This window comes from Vitis vinifera, chromosome 6 (genome assembly GCF_030704535.1).
Source record: "Vitis vinifera cultivar Pinot Noir 40024 chromosome 6, ASM3070453v1".
NCBI classification, from domain to species: Eukaryota; Viridiplantae; Streptophyta; class Magnoliopsida; order Vitales; family Vitaceae; genus Vitis; species Vitis vinifera.
In genome coordinates this window covers 4,142,787-4,162,895 of record NC_081810.1, presented here as the reverse complement: position 1 = coordinate 4,162,895, position 20,109 = coordinate 4,142,787, and the positions used below count along the sequence as shown (strand labels likewise).

The 20,109-nt window shown below is 37.4% G+C and overlaps 1 protein-coding gene across 2 annotated transcripts in view; it reads left to right on the top strand.

Annotated features, from left to right (window-relative positions):
* LOC100258617 (tRNA ligase 1) overlaps nucleotides 1–20,109 on the top strand; it is a 67,422-nt gene that overhangs the window by 10,709 nt on the left and 36,604 nt on the right. For both annotated transcript variants that reach the window (XM_002284865.4, XM_010652821.3), the window contains exons 8-13: nucleotides 95–201; nucleotides 990–1,118; nucleotides 9,474–9,538; nucleotides 9,661–9,825; nucleotides 10,260–10,420; nucleotides 10,556–10,587. In XM_002284865.4, the coding sequence (XP_002284901.1) occupies nucleotides 95–201; nucleotides 990–1,118; nucleotides 9,474–9,538; nucleotides 9,661–9,825; nucleotides 10,260–10,420; nucleotides 10,556–10,587 (659 nt within the window). The remainder of the gene's footprint in view (nucleotides 1–94; nucleotides 202–989; nucleotides 1,119–9,473; nucleotides 9,539–9,660; nucleotides 9,826–10,259; nucleotides 10,421–10,555; nucleotides 10,588–20,109) is intronic.

Here is a 20,109-nt window from a genome sequence, read left to right as displayed (position 1 = left end):
AATTAACCATCGTTTTGCCATGATATTCCAGGAGAAATCCTCTAAATTAAGATAAAGATTTATTGCTTCTTATCAATCTTCTTTGTAAATGAAGGAAATCAGTGACATCATTTTTTGCTGCCTACGACGCACTCTGTGAAGAAGGAACAGCAACACCTGTATGTAAAGCTCTTGATGAAGTTGCAGATATATCTGTACCAGGTAAGAGTTTTATTTCTGTATTTATATCTATATTTATGTATTTATATCTATATTTATTTATAAATGATTATTTTTATTATTGTTATTATTTTTACTACTAAAATTACTACTATCTTTTTCCATGCAGTTTAATAAGAATAAACTGCAATGTGCTTCTAAAGGGATCATTCAGTTGCGTGTTTCTTAAAACATGTTTTCTGGTTTTAAAATTTCAAAAGTCAAAATTGGGCTCAAAAACACATTTATCACAATCAATTTTGTTTTTGTCTTGTGAAACCAAAAAAAGAATTTAAGCTTTGAAAAGCAAGCAAATGGGAATGAGAGGCTTGAACTTCCTATCCTGAAAAAGGGTTTATCACCTCCTTTCTTCTAGTGGTAACCTTTCTCCAGGTCTATTTGCCTAGTTTATATTTCTGAAGACAGTTTGTGGTTGCTATGACATTTGTGCTTCTTGTCCAGTTATCTTTGGAGCAGCCATTTGCTCTCTTTTTCTTCTTCTTTTTGTTTTTTTTTTTTTTTGTTTGTTTGTATTTTTTAATAACTTATTTATTACTTATATATATATATATATTTATTTATTTAAAAAAGGAATAAGAAGACCACTGCCAATGACATGTTCGCTTCTGCTTGAAGCTTCGGAAATCTTTTGTCTTTTTTCTTCTTTCTTTTCTCTTTTTTGGCCCTCAGTTTTTTGGGCTGATGAAATTGGCCTTGGATAATACAGTTCATTAAGATCAGTTCTTTCAGTGACCTGCTGAATATTAAAACAAACTTAAACAATCCTGCAGGATCAAAGGACCATGTAAAGGTGCAGGGTGAAATCCTAGAGGGTCTTGTGGCTCGTATAGTAAGCCATGAGAGCTCAAAACATTTGGAGAAAGTTTTGAGGGATTTCCCTCCTCCACCATCTGAGGCAGGTATGCTATGTTATTTTACCATGCTTTACATTATTAGTTAAATAGTTTAGATATCCTTGGAAGATACATTTCCATAGGCATGGATGAGACCACCTGGCAACACTGTTGGCATTCCATCCTTTAGCGCAAGGCCATTTTCATTTTTGATAATACAATAATACCATGATGATATAACTCCTGGGAATCTCCTGCTACCGACGCTAGAAAGCTTTGTATGGAGATCCTTCCCATGACTAATCCATTTTTTGGTTCTGTTCTATACACTTAGTTCCATGTCATAAAGTCTATCTCTTCCCTCTTCTTTCTTCCCTTACCCTTGATTAAAGTTCATTCTCTTAATATTGGGTACAATGTTGACAAGGATCTTAGAACTGGGTAAACAAGATAAAAAGTGTGTAGTCCTCCTCTTAATGAATCAATTGCTTTTTTCCATCCATCCGATCATTTAGAAATTCTTCCTAGTGCAAGGTACCTAAACTATGGGAATCTAGGATTCCTTTTGAAAGGGAAGCCTAGATAACTTTGGGAGCTATTCACCAATCCTACATCTAATAGAGGATGTAAGGTTATATATGTATATAAAATAGAAAATAAACATATTTATTGATATGGTTTAAATATACAAGAAAAGATAGAGAATCCTTCCCAAAAATATAAAATTTGATTCAAAGAAGAGGTGGAGAAACCTTTTTCCATGTACTAAGGAGAACTATGGAAAACCACATGAGGCCACACAATGAAAAATCATTCAACATTCTTTGGGGGGTTAATACATCTCCTACAAAAAGAACCTGAAGCATTGCTTCTCTTTTTGTTATTGTAACCCTTTTAATCTGCATACCAAGTTCCAATTGAGTTGAATAACGCTGATAGGAGTGCCTTTGAAAGCTATGGTGGTAGAGGCCTAGAAGAAGAGATAGAAATAAATTAGGTCTCATAGGAGGAGATTTGTTAATGGAGGAGAGCGAGAGAGAGAGAGAGGGAAGGCTAGAGTGAGAGAGACCGAGAGCGATGGAGGAGAGCGAGGGCTTCTATGTTTGAGTGAGAATGTAGAGGGAGCTGTCCTCTCGAGGTCTCGGAATAGCTTAAGGAAGGGTAGATTTGGTGTGGAGTTGAAGACTTTTGAGATCGAGGTAGAGAAGAAGAAAGGCAAACTGCAAGCTACGATCTTGGAGAGGAAAAGAGGGATCTCGTCGTGGATAAGATTGGGACCGGAGAGCCTAGGGCTCTTTCTTGAATGTCTGGTTCATTGCAGTAAGGACATGAGTGTTGGAAAATGGGAAAGAAAGTGGAAGGAAAACGGGAGGGCCTATTCACTGTTGCGTGATGAAAACAAAGGGGGGTGCTTTCTCCGTTTAGGAGTTGTGGACCTGGAGAATAAAAGGTTCAACATCTTTATTCCTAAAAGGAGAGGAGCAGAGGGGGGCTGGGCTTTAATGGTGGAGATGTTACAACGACTGGGTATTGCTTATGAAGGAAAGGAAGGCCAGAAGGACGAAGCGATGTTGTTGACGCCCATTATGACAAAAACCTTTACGGAAGTGATCAAACAACCGAGAAGCAAAGGAAGAGCAATGGTTAAGGTGGAGGTCAGAGAAAATGAACTAAGCCGAAATTTGAATAAATTGGTTCATTGTTTGGTTGGGTCTTGGAACCCTAGTTTAGGGAGGGGGGATGACTTGAAGAGTTGGGGGACCCTTTTGGAAAAAACTTGGGGACTGAAGGGCAACTTAGGGCTAGCAAAATTGGAGAGGGGTAAGGTTCTGCTAGAATTTGAACTATTGGCAGAAGCTGAGAAAGCCCTAAGCCTCGAAAGCATTTCGGTGGGAGGGATCCTTCTATGCCTAGAAAAATGGAGTCCTGAGATAGGGTGCCTATCGAAAGGGGAGAAAAGTGTGAGGCATGGGTGCGTATCGTGGGCCTACCCGTCTCCTTATGGGATCAGGCCATTCTGAGAAGGATAGGGGAGGAGTGTGGGGGGTTCTTTGCAGTCGACTCCCAAACAGAGAAGCTGGAGGAGTTGCAGTGGGCGTGGATTCTGTTGAAGATGAATGGAGAAGAGCTTCCCAACGTGGTGGAAATTTGGATTGAAGATTTCTGCTACGTGTTAACCCTCTGGTGGGAGGTTAGGCTAGTTTTGAGAGCGGTGCCGACAAGAAAGAGAGGGATGAAAGCTGTAACAGCAGGCGAGGTTGGGGGTGAGGACTATGCATGCACGGTAAGCGCGTGCTGGAGAAGGTCGTCGTTACAAGGCTCGAGGCCCTGCCGCTGTTTGCCGATGGGACACGGAGGCAGACATGCTGGTCGGGGCAGCCTGTGGAGCAACTCTTGGGTGGGCCTCTTGTGACGGGCCTTGCTAAGCCCCCATGGAGTTCTGATATGGCCTCTGGGCCTACTGGGCTAGTCCCAGTTTGTCATGAGACTGGGCCGTCTCTTTCTGGGACGTTGCCTAGAAAGGTTACTGGGTGGGCCAAGGCCAAGGAGCCCTTAGTGGTGCCTAGGCAGGATTTCCAAGGCCTGTTTATGCCTTGTGCAAAGGGTAAAGCCCTTTCTAGTGAGGCCCACCCCCCGGTTTTGACTGGCCCAAGCCTTCTGGGGGGTCTAGACTTTGACATTTCCTCTTTCTGGATGAAAAACGGTTTGAAGAAGCAGTTTGAGGAGGAGTCACGTTCTGAGGAGAGCTCGAATACCGACGACGCTTTATTGGAGGAAGCTCTGAGGTATGAGACCGCCTCTACTCCTATTGGTTTGTTGGTTCCCTTTCTTCTCCATCTTCTTTTTTTGGTCGGACTCCTTTGGGGGAGTATTATGATTTTTCTGGGGCTGGTTGGGAGATAGTCTAGGGGGAAACACTGTGTCGCAATGTCAATGGCTCGGGGTCTACAAAGAAGAAGACCGTCACTCGCTGGGAGCTGATGGAGGTTAACAATGGCAGCAATGGAGAAAGTGGAGAGGAGTTATGCTTGGTCCATACAATGCCACAAGAAGTTACAGGATGGGAGGAGGTCAATTGGGAGGATAGCGATCTGGCTAGATTCAGCAATTCCTAGGGTTTTCGACAAAGAGTTTGGAGAAGGACATTTTGGATTTCTTGGTCAAGATCAGAAAAAGGAGGGAAAGAGTCCATAGCAAAGTTCTTCTGGAGAAATTGAAATTCAAAAGGGAATTGAAAAGACTAGAATGCTCCATTAACTATGAGGGGGGAAGAAGTAGAAGTGTGGTAAGCAAGAAAGAGGGGGCCAGATTTTGGAAGTCTAATGAAGTTAAGGTTGCTGAACTGGAATGTGCGTGGAGCTAACGATAGCTCCAAAAGAAAGGTGATTAAGGCCATGATTAGAAATCAAAGGGTGGATCTGTTTTGTCTCCAGGAGACAAAAATTCAGACAATGTCTGAGGGTGTGGTGAGCAGTCTGGGCTCTGGGAGTGGATTTGGTGATACATTTCAACTGCCAAATTTTCTGTCCTAGTTAATGGGGTGCCAAAAGGCTTCTTTTTGAATACCAAGGGGCTGTGTCAAGGAGATCCTCTGTCTCCTTAGCTCTTTGTCCTGGGTATGGAAGTGCTAAGTGCACTCATAAGAAGGGCTGTTGTTGGGGGATTCATTTCAGGTTGCAGCCTTCGGGGAAAAGGGAGAATGGAGATGGATGTCTCCCATTTACTCTTTGCTAATGACACAATCATCTTTTTCAAAGCAAAGAAAGAGTATCTAACTTCTTTAAGTTGGATTTTGGCTTGGTTTAAGGTGGCTTCTGGGCTAAGAATAAACCTAGCTAAAAGCGAATTAATTCCTGTTGGGGAGGTAGAAGAAATTGAGGAAATAACAGTGGAGCTAGGGTGCAAAGTGGGGTCTCTTCCTTCAGTTTATCTGGGGCTGCCCCTTGGAGCCCACCACAAGGCCATGTCTATGTGGGATGGGGTGGAAGAAAGAATGAGGAGAAGATTAGCCCTGTGGAAAAGACAATATAGTTCTAAGGGCGGGAGAATTACCCTCATCAAGAGCACTCTGGCCAGCATTCCTATTTACCGATTGTCCATTTTTCGAATGCCCAAGATAGTGGCAAGAAGGCTTGAAAAATTACAAAGAGACTTTCTTTGGGGAGGGGGAAGAATGGAAAGGAAAATCCACTTAATCAATTGGGAGGTGGTGTGTACTCAAAAGGAGAAAGGGAGTCTAGGTATACGGAAGATTGATCTCCTAAACAAGGCCTTGTTGGGTAAGTGGATCTAGAGGTTTGCCTTTGAAAAGGATATCCTTTGGAAGAAAGTGATCGGGGTGAAGTATGGCCAAGAGGGCTTTGGTTGGTGGACTAATGAAGCTCGCGAGGCGTTTGGAGTGGGAGTGTGGAAGGAGATTTTGAAGGAGGCAAATTGGTGCTAGGATAACATGATGTTCAAGGTGGGTAAGGGGACTAAGGTCAAGTTCTGGACTGATCACTGGTGTGGTAACGCGACCCTATCCCGAAATTTCCGTCAGTTATTTGCCTTGGCGGTCCATAGGAATGCAACGGTTAACGATGTGTGGGACTCTAGCCTTGGTCAAGGGGGGTGGAATCTCAGATTTGCTAGAGATTCTAATGATTGGGAGCTGGATCTAATAGAAGCTATGTTTAATATGCTGAGGGACTTCAAGATCTCCCAAGAAGAGGACTCAGTGTTATGGAAAGGTGGGGGTCAAGGCACTTTTGGGGTTAGGGATGCTTACAATTTGCTGGTTGCTCCCAATGCCCTCGCCTTTCTGAATAAGTGCATTTGGGTGGACAAGGTCCCAACTAAAACTGCTTTTTTTGCTTGGGAGGCTACGTGGGGGAAGATCCTCACCTTGGATAGGCTTAAAAAACGAGGGTGGCAGCTTTCTAATCGCTGTTTTTTGTGTGACTGTGAAGAGGAAAATGTAAATCACACTCTTGTACATTGTATAGTGGTTAGGGTCCTCTGGGAAATTGTCCTTGCCTTGTTTGGGGTTCATTGGGTATTCCTAGAGACAGTCAAAGAGGTGTTATTTAGTTGATGGGCCCTTTTGTGGGGAGAAAGAGGAAAAAAATCTGGTATTCCATCCCGTTGTGTATTTTTTGGACTGTATGGAAGGAAAGAAATAGATTAACTTTTAGAGGGGGTTCTTTAGATATACAGAAACTCAAAAATTTTTTTGTTTGTAATTTGTGGAGTTGAGTTAGGGTGTATATGGGAGAGGAGTCCTCTTCGCTTTTAGTCTTTTTTTGGAGTGGCTAGCGGCTACTTAAGGGCTGGTGAGGCTGCTTGTTCTTTTGTTTTTGAGTTAGGCTGCGTTGTATACTCCTTGTATGCTTTATGGCTTTTTGCCCTTTAATATATATTGTGCTCATTTATAAAAAAAAAAATAAAAAAATAAATTAGGTCTCATATTGAATTGAAACTTCTCCACCTGTTTTGTAAAATCCTTACATTTCTTTCCCACACACTATCCAAATCAGTGTAAAACAAGGAACCCTTAAAGGAGGTCATCATGTTTTTTACTTTTAGGAGGAATCCAATCTAACATGGCTCATTTGAATAACTTGTATCATAGCCCCAAAGTCATCAGATAGTGTAAAAAAAGATGATTAATTGATTCTCTAGTCTCTAGATACTTAGTGCAATGATCAGGACTAAGGGTCTTGTAAGGTCTTTTTACTTTTAACAAGTCATTGGCATTAATCTTCATGTTGACCAATAGCCTTGCAAAAGTCTTGAATTTGAAAGGGACTTTAGATCTCTATGTGGATTGTTTGGAGAGAAATGAATTGAAGGTGATAGGTTGGACAAGGTTAAGAGGAAAATTTTTATTGTAAATTAGTTTGAAGACAATAATGACCAAACTCTCATACTTGGCAAGGATGGTGACAAGTACATATGAGTGAGAGAGGGCATGAGTCTTTCAAGATCCTTTATCTCTAAGTTAGCGAGGTTATGATAGAAGTTAGAGTTCCATGCAAAAGGGGAAGAGAAGGTATATGAAATAGAACAATTTCTAAGTGTCATGATTCTGAAAAGATTTGGAAATTGAGAGCAAAGAGATTGATCCCTCTACAAGTTTTTTCAAAAAAGTGTCTTTGCTTGATTGAAGAAATTCTAGAAAATCTGTGCAATGGTTTTCCAAGGGCAACAATGTGACCACTTAACTAAAATGTTGGCATCCCAACAATTGGAGGTGTGTCCTTAGATGCTCAATACGAACTTATACCAAACAACAACACTTTCCCTAGGAAACCTTCATAGCCCCTTTCCTTTATTCCTCGAAATCTTCCCAAACCCCGAACCCCCTTCTACCTTAGGCTTGCACACTTGGTTTTTACTTATATAATGATCTCTCTTACACTCCCTAACCTTTCACCAAAGAAAATCCCTCTACATTTTTTCAATCTTAGTTGCCACTTATAAAGGAATCTTGTACAAAGAGAGGAAGTAATAGGGATGTGAGACAAACAAGACTGTGTTAGAGTTATTCTTCTACGTAAGAATAAAAAAGTTTTTTTTCAACCATCCAATCTTTGCAAAGTTTGGTTGCTCACCAAGTCCCAAAAAATGGCAGCTTTAGGTCTCCTTGCTAATAGGAGACCCAAAATGGTCTAGGCGCACTTAGAAACTTTATATTCTCTAAGTTGATTTTCAGACCAAGTCAAAACAAAATATTGAGAAAATGAGTTTGTTGTTAAGGATATTGCCCCTTCCTTGCCTTGAGGAAAAAATGGTGTTACCTACAAATTGAAGATGAGATAACCTATTGTAATTCCTCGCAAAATTTTTTATTAGGCCTTTATTTTAACATCTTAACATCATCATACTCAAGACATCTATCAGACTTGTAAACAAAAAGGGAAAGAAAGGATCTTGAAACCCTTACCTATTTATTTATTTTTAGGTAGAGAAAAAAAAGACAGCATATTGTTAATTATTAAAGCAGTTTGGTACAAATAGGGATGGGATATCCTCCAATCAAACAAAGAAGTAGAAATCTAACTTTGGTACTAAATACCACCCATTGCCAGAGGCTTAATATAGAACCAATCAAGAGCTAAGGATTTTGGAGGAATGTAATTCCCAGGAAAATCCTCCATAATATTAGCTCCTTGCTCCACTAGTTGGTTAGAAATCTAGGCTTCCATTTAAAGGAACATTTTGGACTAGAAATGTCAACTATCTTACAGGTCAAAGAGTTTTATCCCCAAGGTCCTTTCTTAACCTAGTGAAGGACAACAGCAGAGTTCCCCTTCCCTAGATGGTTTTTTTTTTTGTTTTTTTTGATAGGTAAATTTTTGCCCTTATTGGGACTTGAACCTGGATCCTCCCACAAACCCCTGGCAACCCTTCACTAGAAAGCTTAGCACCAACAGAGACTTCCTTTTTACAATTGCTAAAATAGAGTTAACATTTTCGCGTTAATGAAAAAATTGACCCAAAGTCCTTAAGAGAAAGATCCTACTCCTTTCTCTCATGATCTTTAAACACTTACCAGAGCCTGTCGGCCTTGGATTACAATCACTAAATTGAGTTTGCATACCTTTATGGAGGGGGCCAGTCAGCTCTGATTGCACCAAAGGTCTCCTAAAATAGCCATAGCTTCTACCTTGTTCGGTGGACTCATACACGAGAACTCTTGAGAATCTTGGCTAATCAATGCCCATTTGGATGCGAGACAGTTTAAAGTATTTATGAAAGAACCAAAACTTCCTTTACTTGAAAACCCTGGTATTCTTATATCTCAAATAGTGGCTGCTGAACTCCTTTTCACAATGCTCTGCCTCTAGGACCCTGAAAGACAGTAATCATGTTTGCAATGCATGTGGAAATACTAGCTGAAATGAAGCTTTGCCTTGGCGCCAAAGGCAAAAGGACAGTGGTAGAAAAGATGCATGACAACTGTTTTACTAATAGGCCCTTTAATCTCTATTTTTTTAAATCGACTAATTATTTGATGTATTGTCATCATTAGTATTATTTATAATTAAAATCACATGATATGAACGTTTAACAAATCAATCCATTATCCAAAAATAACTTTTAAAATAGATACCTTTGCCTAGGTTTTGGACAATGAAACATGCTTTTTGTGTTGCCGTGGAATACATTCCATGGTTCAAGAAATCGGATTTCTAGATATGCACCCTCCTGCCTGAGTCCATGCAACATAAGTCAATAATGAATTAGACATACATTGAGCCATTGGTTTCACAAATCTTCTTCCTGGATTCCTTGCCCTCTATTATTTCATTCTACATTTGGCTGGAAACACACACATACACACAGCTTTCTTAACCAATAGGTTTGTGACCTAAAACTGAGCTTGATTCTTGATTCTTGATCTTTTATAATAGTACTTAATTTTGCATTGTACTATAGCTGGCTCTGATTTAGGACCAAGCCTACGGGAAATTTGTGCTGCAAATAGGTCAGATGAAAAGCAGGTAAAGTTCAGCTCCTTTTAATGTGGAGTATGATGTTCTAATTAACTTTGGCTCTCATTTGTATTGATGAAGTATTTTTGTCAGCTGTTTTATTGGTGTATTTAATGGAAATATTACTGCAGCAAATAAAAGCACTTCTTGAGAGTATTGGCTCCTCCTTTTGCCCTGACTACTTAGACTGGTTTGGAAATGAAAGTGTCGGTTTCCATTCAAGAAATGCTGATCGGTCTGTTCTTTCAAAATTTTTACAAGCTCGCCCTGCTGACTTTTCTACTACCAAGTTGCAGGTAAGGCAGTACTCATTTATAAACTTCAATCTTAACTTTAAAAAAAAAAAATGAATTCCTTGAGTGGTTGAATCTTTTCTTATTTATAGCATTGGATGATGTTTGGGATAGTGATTTTCTTATTCAAATATTTGAATGTCTTCACTGCTTAGCCATTGCTTTTACTGCATGATATTTATGAGTAGAATGAATAGCATCCTCATTTGGCCAATTGATGTTTCTCAAACAATCATCAGTTAAATAACAAAAATATGTGTTCAGTCTCTGAATATAAGGGCCTTAGATGTTATTAATGGCACTTCCTTTGAATTTGAATTTGTGCATTTTATGGGGTTTTCCCCTATTCTCACCCATCTAATGATGTGAGTGATTCTGCGTCATGGTCCAGGTTTTATAACTTCTCTAATGATAATGTTATGTTTCAATTGAACCAGGAAATGATACGTTTAATGAGGGAGAAGCGTTTCCCTGCTGCTTTTAAGTGTTACTATAACTTCCACAAAGTTGATTCTATATCAGCTGACAACCTTTACTTTAAAATGGTCATCCATGTACACAGTGATTCAGCTTTTCGACGATACCAGAAAGAGATGAGGTCTTGCTTAACTTGCACTGCTAAATTTTGAACCTTTTTTTAATGCACCAGTTATTTCTTATTTTTGTTCAAGTTACTTCCTGTTGTTCCAACTATGTTCTTCACTTTTCCTAAGGAAAATCCTGGAAATTTCAGGTATAAGCCAGGATTGTGGCCGTTATATCGAGGTAAGCATTCTTCGTTTTATTCATCTTATCATTTATCAATGTCTTTTTAATTGCCATTACAAACTTTTAACTAAAATATTTGAGTTGTTTTTTTGTTCGTTGGATTCTAGGTAAAATATTTTATTTTAGATATAGGATTTTTTCCCCTTTTTTTTAGAGGCAAACAACAAAAAGAATAGATTGAAATATGGTTTGCTATCATTTTCAAAAAAATTGCTATGCCATGCAAGCAATGCTTCTCTTAGTGAAAGAGAACCCAAGGCATGTTGAACGGGAAGAATATTAAAGACTAGAGACTAGTGGCCTAACTAGTGTTAGGATAGGACCCTTAAAAGTATGATATGATATAACAAATTGAAGTTTATTATTCATTTAATAAAGTCCTAGTAGCACTTTAACCTATCCTTATTCCATGCAGTGCATTTTATGAGTATTATTGTTTGCATTTCTTACATTGTACATGACTTGGGTGCATTAATAGTTGCATGATAAATCCAAGTCATAGGCTCCTTGCAAGTAGATGACTTGTTCACAGTCAGTTCATTGGTTTAGGTAACTCTTTTGAGGTTGTAGTGTACTACCTTGACTGCACCAAAATTTGTATAAATAAAATGATAGATCCCTAAGCATAGAGGTGTGGTTGTAGCTTTAAAACCCCGGTGAGTCAAGTGTCGAACCATGGGGAAGTGATCTTGGAATATAGGTGAAGTGGAGAGATTCAAAAAATGAAAGAAAATGTGATGGAGAACTCTTTCTTGAATTCTTGCTTTGGGTAAGAAAGTTGTTATGGGAAAAACAAGAATTGGTTAGAAAGAATCTTAACTAATTTGTAACTAATAGTTGAGGAAAAGGGAATCCCTATGGTCCCTTCCTTACCATGAAATGATCCTTGTTATCAATATTTTTTACTACAAGTGTTCACCTATAAATTGAAACCCCTATGTTCACTTCATTTTTACTAAAGTATTAATGACTTGAAAATTGTCATCCTGGGCTTACATAAGGTTGTTCCAAGTTAAAATGGCTTTCCCATTAAGTGCTTGGAATACCCTACGAGGACCTTAGGCTTCAATCTCTAATGAGGCATAAATATGTGGTGGTTTTTTGAACCCAATATCCCAACCATTTGCCTAATTGCGGTATTTAAGGCTTAATCAAGGTCATCCCAAGTCAAAATGGCTCTACCATTATGTGCTTGGGATTCCTTATTGAGACCTATAATCCCTAATTGTCAAATGCTAACATACAATGCTTTCTAATGAATAAAAGGGTTACAATGACAAGCTACTTTGAATTAAAAATGTACATTCATGTAAGGATTCATTTTAGTTGAAGGATGGGAAGCCTTAGGGTTCCCTTTCCTTAACCTAGATGACTACTCATAAATCATTGGAAGTACATCAAATTGAAAGAATAAAGAACAAAACAGGGAATTGAACATTAAATTCAAATATGAAATTGTATTAAATTAATAAAATGAAATGGTTCAATTGTGCACTTAATAAGAAAACAATTCAAAACTAGGAGCAAATATAGAAATCCGAAATAAGAACAAATGAAATTGAAAACCTAAGATGAATCAAGATTCCAAAATCCGAATTCCCCAAGTTTGTTGGTTGATGCAATAGATGAACCCCTCTCAAAGGGAGAGGATCTGAACACCCTTAGTGGTTGCCCATTCCCCTTTTTATATCCCTAAGTTCTCTCATGTGAGAGTATCTTTCCTCCTTGTGAAAAAGGCCAAGGATGATTAGAAATTAATAAGCATTGGACCTAGCCCATTTCCTTAGGTTTAAACATAAAAAAGGTCACTTATGAGTTGCAATCACGCGCTCCTTCAAAAAAGGGGGTGGCTTTACTAGGGAGTAGTGCCCTTATGGAGCCCTTGTTGGCATCATTTTGAGTTGGAACATCATTTTTGTTTCTCTAATTTATTCTTTAGGCAATCGACCTTCAAAATTTCTAAAATTTGGTCAAATTTAAGTTTAGAAAGTGAGGAATTCAACAAAATTTGTTTCGGCTCAATTGGACGTGTCTAGCCCCTTCAATCACTTCAAAATATTTTATTGGTTGGACAAGGTTAGCACTTGAAAAGTCCTTGAAAATTTAGTCTTTTGGTTCAATTTACCCTTCGTCCTTGCATTTGAGATGTCCCAAGAGGATTTTAAGGTCATCATTATTCATGAAATAAGCCTATAAATATAAAAAAATCTAAGAAAACATGAGAAAATCAAATATACACAATATGACATAATTGCTTAGTTGAAGGGTGTTTTTAATAGTGAAATCAAGTTAAAGATGTGATCATCGCCTCTATTTTTATACAAAATATGACATTAATCATACCTTCTAATTGGAGGGATGATTGGTCTTGGAATTGGGATAGATTTTGAATGGTGAGTGTACTAGTGTGTATGGTAATCATCCTAAAAGGGGGGGAGGGGTGGTGAATAGGGTTATGGTTTTTTTTTGCAAATTTAAATTATATGAATGCAAGAGACAATTATATGTAAATATATAATAAAACAATATATAAACAATTACATATAAAGTAAAAGAGTAGGGAAGAGAGAATCCAAACACAAGATTTTTAAAGTGGTTCGGCGCAACCCAACTTCCATCCACTCTCTTCTAGCTTTAATCCCAAGCTTCAAGTTCCACTAATTCAAGGCTTCCAAACCAAACCTTCAAACAATACAATTAGATTATGGTTCTAATCCACTCTCTTAAAATTTTGACCCCAAGCACCTTTTACTAACCTCAAGAGATACCTCACTCTTGAATAACCCCTCAAGTGATACCCCACACTTGAGAATCCCCAAATGATACCTCACACTTAGATTCTTCCTCTCAAAGATTTACAAATAATTTCATAAAATCTTAGTACAAAACTTTAGGCTCAAATGATACAAGAAAACTAGGATTGAATGGTGCACTAATAATATGCATGTTTTAGAACAATGATGCATTCAAAAACACTCTTCCAAGGCTCAAATATATTCAAGAAAGGTATAGGAAGTTTAAGTTCATGAAACAATGAAGATTGAAGTTTTTTTATAAAGGAAAACCACCAAACTAGCCGTTGGGGGTTCGATCGGTTGAGTTGGGGGTCGATTGATTGACTAGCCATTAGTATTTAATGCTTGGCAGGTGATTGTTGGACCTCGATCGCCCCTTGACTAGACCTCGACCGGTTGAGGCTCAACCTCAACCGGTTGAACAATCGTTTTGGAAGAGAGAAGGTTTTTGCACCCTTCGATTAGTTGAGCTAAACAGGTCGATCGATTCCTCATCTGGTTCAACTTGAGTTGTTTTTGGCTCAACGACCATCCTTTTCAACTTAAAACCTTTTAAACAAATTTGAAAAGTATTTGACATAAGGTTTTAGTTAAAAACATGAAATCATCCCATTTTAAAGGATTTAAAACAAAATTACTTTTGGATGATTTTGGTACATAAATTAATAATGTAATGTATAAAAAACCTAGTGCACCAACAACCTTACAAAGAGATCTTATGAAGCTTAAGTTTTGAAAAACATTTCTCTTTGAGGTCGTCTTCTTATTATTGATTTATTTTTGATTTGATTTTGTCTTTGGGATTGCCACTTTTTTTTTTTTTTTGATAGATAAACGCACAAGGATATATTAGATAAAGGGTGCTTGAAAGGCGACCCAGAGCATATAGGGAGTATACAAGTGTCACCTAAAAACAGGAAACAAAAGGGACAAACACTCACTGGCCCTCAACAAGAACCCAACCAGTCCACAAAGTTAAGGGGCCTACAACTATAGAAGATTTAGCCTAGGAAAAAAGATTACAAACAAAGGAATTTTTCAATCTTTGAATCGACAGGACCTCATTATCAAAAACTATCCTTTTTATTTCCTTCCAAACTGTCCAAAATAAGCAAAGAGGAGCTGTTCGCCAAACCTTTCTATGTTTCTTGTCCTTAGAAGAAGCATACCAACCTAAAAGAGTGTCTCTAACCGTAAATGGAAGGACCCAATTAACACCAAATAAAGAAAACACGAGATCCCACAAAACCTTCGCCTTAGAACAATGAACAAAAATGTGATTTATTGTCTCCTCTTCAACACAACACAAGGAACATCTGTTAGCTAAAATCCAGCCCCTCCTCTTGAGTTGTTCTTGAGTAAGAACCTTCCCCTATGAAGCTTCCCAAGCAAAAAAACCCATTAGTTCCAAATCTTGTTTTGTTATCACTTTGGAAATCGTCTTGCCTAATCACACTTGAAATATAATCATTAGTTTCAAATCTTGTTTTGTTATTATCAAAATTGAGATTAATCAAACCTTGGTTTCACATATTGTCTTTTAATATTCTAAGAATGCTGATCTTGTGTCAAAGTTAATAATGACTTTGACTTACGGGTGAGACCCTAAAGTGATCATATATTCCCTATGGATTGAGTCACTATTGATGGAAGTTGGTAGTAATAGGTATTTTTAATAAAAGCACCATGATATCTCATGGGATTGAGACAATGTCTCCTTGGGTGATCCTAAGGAGGTGTGTTTAGTTAAACTATGATTATAGTAGTTTTTTAAATGAGATTTGACATTAGTTCTTGGTGTGATAGGACATGTCAATAGATCACACCATTGAAGAATCTAAAACTTAAGGATAATAGAGGTAATCTTGAGAGGTTGATAGTTTTCACTTTGTTAGATTATTGATACCAGTTCATGGGGAGATTGTGTGCAACAGATAGGCAAGTCACGGACTTGGGCACTTAGTGTTTTGTTGTTATTACGTAGGGTATTAAAGTGCAGTTGTTTCTCTATAGTTTTAGAATTGGATTATGAGGGAGCCAACACTATCATATGAGTTTCAATGGCCCTCTCTCGATCTCATATACCTTGATATCATGGATTATGAGGGTTGGATAGACTTTTGATTCACTTTTGTGCATAAAGGTGTTTTGGTAATTTTGTAAGGTTGCACAAGGGTTAGTGAACGATATCTTTAGATTGGGCTAATTAATTAATTAAACGGTCTTGTTAGGTTAATTAATAAATTAGAACCCTTTTTTGGGTTAAATTTAGTGATCTAATCATATGACAGATTCAAGTCACTTAAGCCTAATACGAACCCTATAAATGACCCTTTAAGGGTTAGGGTTTTTGAGTCTTCTTCTTTTTCCACCATTTAGAGAGAGCCCTATCCTTTACCCTCCAAATGAGTGCTAAGGTTCAAGATAGACTCAATTGGTCGGAAGATCATGGGTCTATGAGAATTCCAATGACTTTAAATTTGTTCTTCATTGTAAGAAAAGGATTTGGGAACATCCAAATCATAGGTAAGGTTTTTTGATCCAAATATCTATATTTTTTTTTGTGTTTAAAAAATGTGTTTTTGCTTCCATTGCTAGGATCTAAATGCACTAGGAAGTAATTCATGCACCTAATCGGATCCTAGGATAAGGAAAGGAGTAATCCAAAATTCCCCACAATTACATGGATGAGAATGCACTCTATTGATTTTTTTGGGCTTCTTACAAAGATAGTACTAGTTAACCATAGTTCAACATCTCTTCATAAGTTGGTATATGGTATTTTCTTCAAGGTCACCCTCTACACAAAAATATGACCTTAGAAGGAGCCCTTGGAATCTAAATCTCCTTAATTTGAAAAGATGACACCACATTAGGTGACAAGGACTTGCTATAAGATTTAATTAAGCATTCTTTGGGATCTTCCTTATCAATTTGTTCACTACTTTAATGTTTACTATAACAAGGCTTACACATTGATACAGTGCCTTCACTAAAAAAGGCTCCTTATCCTAGATTGCCTTCTTGAGCTAAGGCTCTAGCTTCCTTGAATCCTCGTTATCTACTCTCAACATTGTGCCACCCAAGCATCCTTGTGGACTAGTTAACAAAACAATATAAAAAACAATCTTTAATAAGGCCCCTCCAACACCAAGAATTAGTACAATTTGTTTCATAAACTCTGCCTCACTAAAATGCTTGTCCTTAAGTAGAAACCATTCTACCGTTTCCTAATGGCTTTCCATAAGCTTGTGCCATATGCTTCTTTACTCTTTCAAGAACAACACCCTGTAACACCTCATATTTTCCTTTTACAACTTTTGTCCACAAATCATCTTGATCAATTGTGAACCTCTAGTTACTTTTGTAACAAAGATTTGTTAAAGACCCCAAAATTTTTTATGCCCAAACACCTATGAGTCTTCTAACAACAAACAATTCCTCACCTTACTAAGTGGATCATCAAGTCCAAGTTGCTACCTCTTAAAAGAAAATCCCTATAAATCTTTTCTAGCTTGCATTTCACTTTTCTTGGGATAACCAATACCAACATGTAGTAGATTGGGAGGCTAGAGAAGATGCTTTTCAATTAGGTTAGTTTGCTACCCTTCAATGAAACTTGTGTTTCTTAAGTTGTCAAAAGTTTTCAAATGTTCTTAAACTTTTCCTCAATTAGAGTTTGAATTGAAAAAGACTTGAATTTTGCTCCTAAAGGCAATTTTAGATATTTAGAAGGCAAACTTCCTATCCCAATGAAGAGGCCAACAAATCCATTTCTCCTACTTCTCCTGCTAGATTGAGCTCATTGTTCGTTAAATTGATCTTTAAGCCTAGGATTACTTGAAACTAAAATAACACCCAAGTATCAACATTTGCTCCTCGTTGGCCTAATAAACACAAGAATATCATCTACGAATGGAATTTGAAAAATCTCAACCCCCCATCTTTTTGTCCTCTTATCTTGAAGCCTTTAATGAAGTCTTATTCCATTGCCCTTGACATGAATCAGCTCAAAGCCTCCATTAATCGCATAGGTTTCTTTTAAAGCTCTAGAGGTTTGAGACAATGAGATCCTCTCACCCTTTCTGTCTCGCTCCTTTACCTTCTATATATATATATATATATACTTTGAAATTCTAATTACCAAATCTCACAGGTTGTTTCCCTTTTGGTAGTTTTGAGAGTTCCTAAGTTCAATTCTTCTTAAGAGCTCGAATTTTTAAGAGCTTCTTGTATATTTTTTGGAATTTCTATAGTGGAGAGATTAGTGACAAAGGCACAGTAACTTGAGGATAAATTTCCATAAGATGTGAACTTCGAAATCGGATGTTGAGTACACAATCTAACAACTTACCTACAAGCAATTGGAATATTAGGATCATTACTAGGAGAATCATCATAAAAGGATTCATGAACTATATTACTTGGGAGGGAATTAGGATTGTCTAATCTTGGATTGGACTCTTGGTTTTGCTTGGGGAGTGCATGATGCTTTTTCTTCTCTTGAGTTAATAGTTTCCTTGAATAAACACACCCTTTGTTATTTGTAGGTTGTGTGTGGGTTTGAGAATTTGTGTTCTAAATGGGTTTAGACTTGGATATTTTGAGGAGAAATTGGTGCGGATAGGGTAATAGGATTAGACCCAACAATATCCTCATTTAGCCAAAATTGATATTCTTGTATGATTGAGTTCTTCCCCTGAATATGAGTTTTGGGGTGGAATGGTTGATTTTCAAAGAAGGTTACATTCATAGAATTGCAAAATTTTCTAGTGACAAGCAATTAACATTTACAACCTTTTTTTATATCAGTAAATTTTATCTTCATTTCTAGAAAAAAAAAAAAAAAACATTTGTAACCTTTTTGATTGGGAGAATAATGGAGACATAGACCCTTTATGGCTTTAGGATGTAGTTTACTTCTGTGTTGTTGATAAACATGAACATAGCATAGCCACATACTTTTAAAGGCAAGAAGAGATGATCCGAGTTTGAGGATAGGATTGAATAAGGGTTTGGCAAGGGTTTGAAATGACTCTAGATGGCATCCTATTGATAAGATAGGCAACGATAAGGATAACTTCCCCCTTGAAATGTTTTGAGACATGTTGTGAACACAACATACCTGATGCCTTCAAGGAAGTGTTGATTTTTTCTTTTAGTGACTCCATTTTGTTGTTAGGTCTCTACACAAGAACTTTGTTAAACTATAATTACTATACCATTATTCAATAGGTACTCCTCAAGGATAGAATGAAAGTATTCTCAAGCATTGTCAATTCTAATAACCTAAATTCATGTTTGGTATTGTGTTTGGACCATGGAGTTGAAGTTCTAGAAGATTGGACCAACTTTTAATTTTTCTTTCATGAAGGATATCCAAGTAGTTCAAGTGTGATCATCAACAAAACACACAAACCCCTAAAACATTATTGACCCTAGATGACCCCCAAATATCACTGTGAATGACTGAAAAGGGATGAGACACTTTGTATGACTAATTTTGATAAGTATTTCAAACATGTTTGGAAAATTGACAAATCTCTCATTGAAAAAACTTCAGATTTTTATTATTGAATAATAAAGAAAACAACTTTTCCAAATACAAAAAATCAAGATGACCAAATCTATAGTGCCATAACATGATTGTATAATCATTATTAGAACTAACAACTGAGATAGAATCCCTATTAGATTGGCTCACTAAGGCAAGAATAGAAATGCAACTTTCATTTTGAGTTTGTTCTTCAAAGAAGTCATCAATTTTGAGAATATAAAGTCCTACAAACTCCTTGGCATTGCCAATCATTTTCCCCGTGTCCAAATCTTGAAATTCATAATATGTGAGAAAAAAATTTAGTAATACAGTTAAGGTCCCTTGTAATTTTACTAATGGACAAGTTACAAGTCTTACAAAAGGTCAGGTTCTTTGAGATAACAATGGAACTTATACCAGCCACCATAGAACACCCATTGACAATTCGGACCTTATCATTTTCAAAACAGAGACTGTAAGGATGAAACAAAGTGGTATTTCCAATCATGTGATCAAAAGCACCAAATTCAATTATCCAGGAACACAGTTTCTTAGTTTTGATGCTTAGAGCACTTAAAAAATTACCTTTTTGTACTATTGAACCAGTTCCAATGATAAGTGTTGTAGGACTTGGTTGAGATTAGCTGAACATTTTCTAAAGGAGGTCCATTTGCTCTTTGTTGAAGAAAGTTGCCTCAAAAGTTGGATGCTTGTCTCCTATGATCATGAACCCACAATTTTCATGTTAAGGTGGTGGTCTTGTTGGTTTCCAATCAACGGGCTTACCATGTAACTTCTTGTAGGTATCTTTGGCATGTCTTGGTTTAAGATAGTGATCACACCATGGCCTGCCTCTATGAGTTAGGTTGTTGCCTGAAAAATTAATTTAATTCCACGAGAGACGAGCGTTGAACTCTCAACTGTGGTAGAGAAGCTTTGATTTCCCATCACGACCTTCTTGCTACTTCTCTCTTTGGACCTTAGAGAATGTTTCTCATATGGATGGCAAAGGCTTAATTCCAAGAATTCTCCCCCTTACTTCATCCAATTTTTTATTGAGACCCAACAAAAACTTGAAGATTCTTTCTTTTTCAATGATTTTCTTGTATTTGATGTTGTCTCCAGGGCAATCCTACTCTAATTCTTTGAACATATCTAGTTGTTGCCAATGGCGAGTGAGGGTATTGA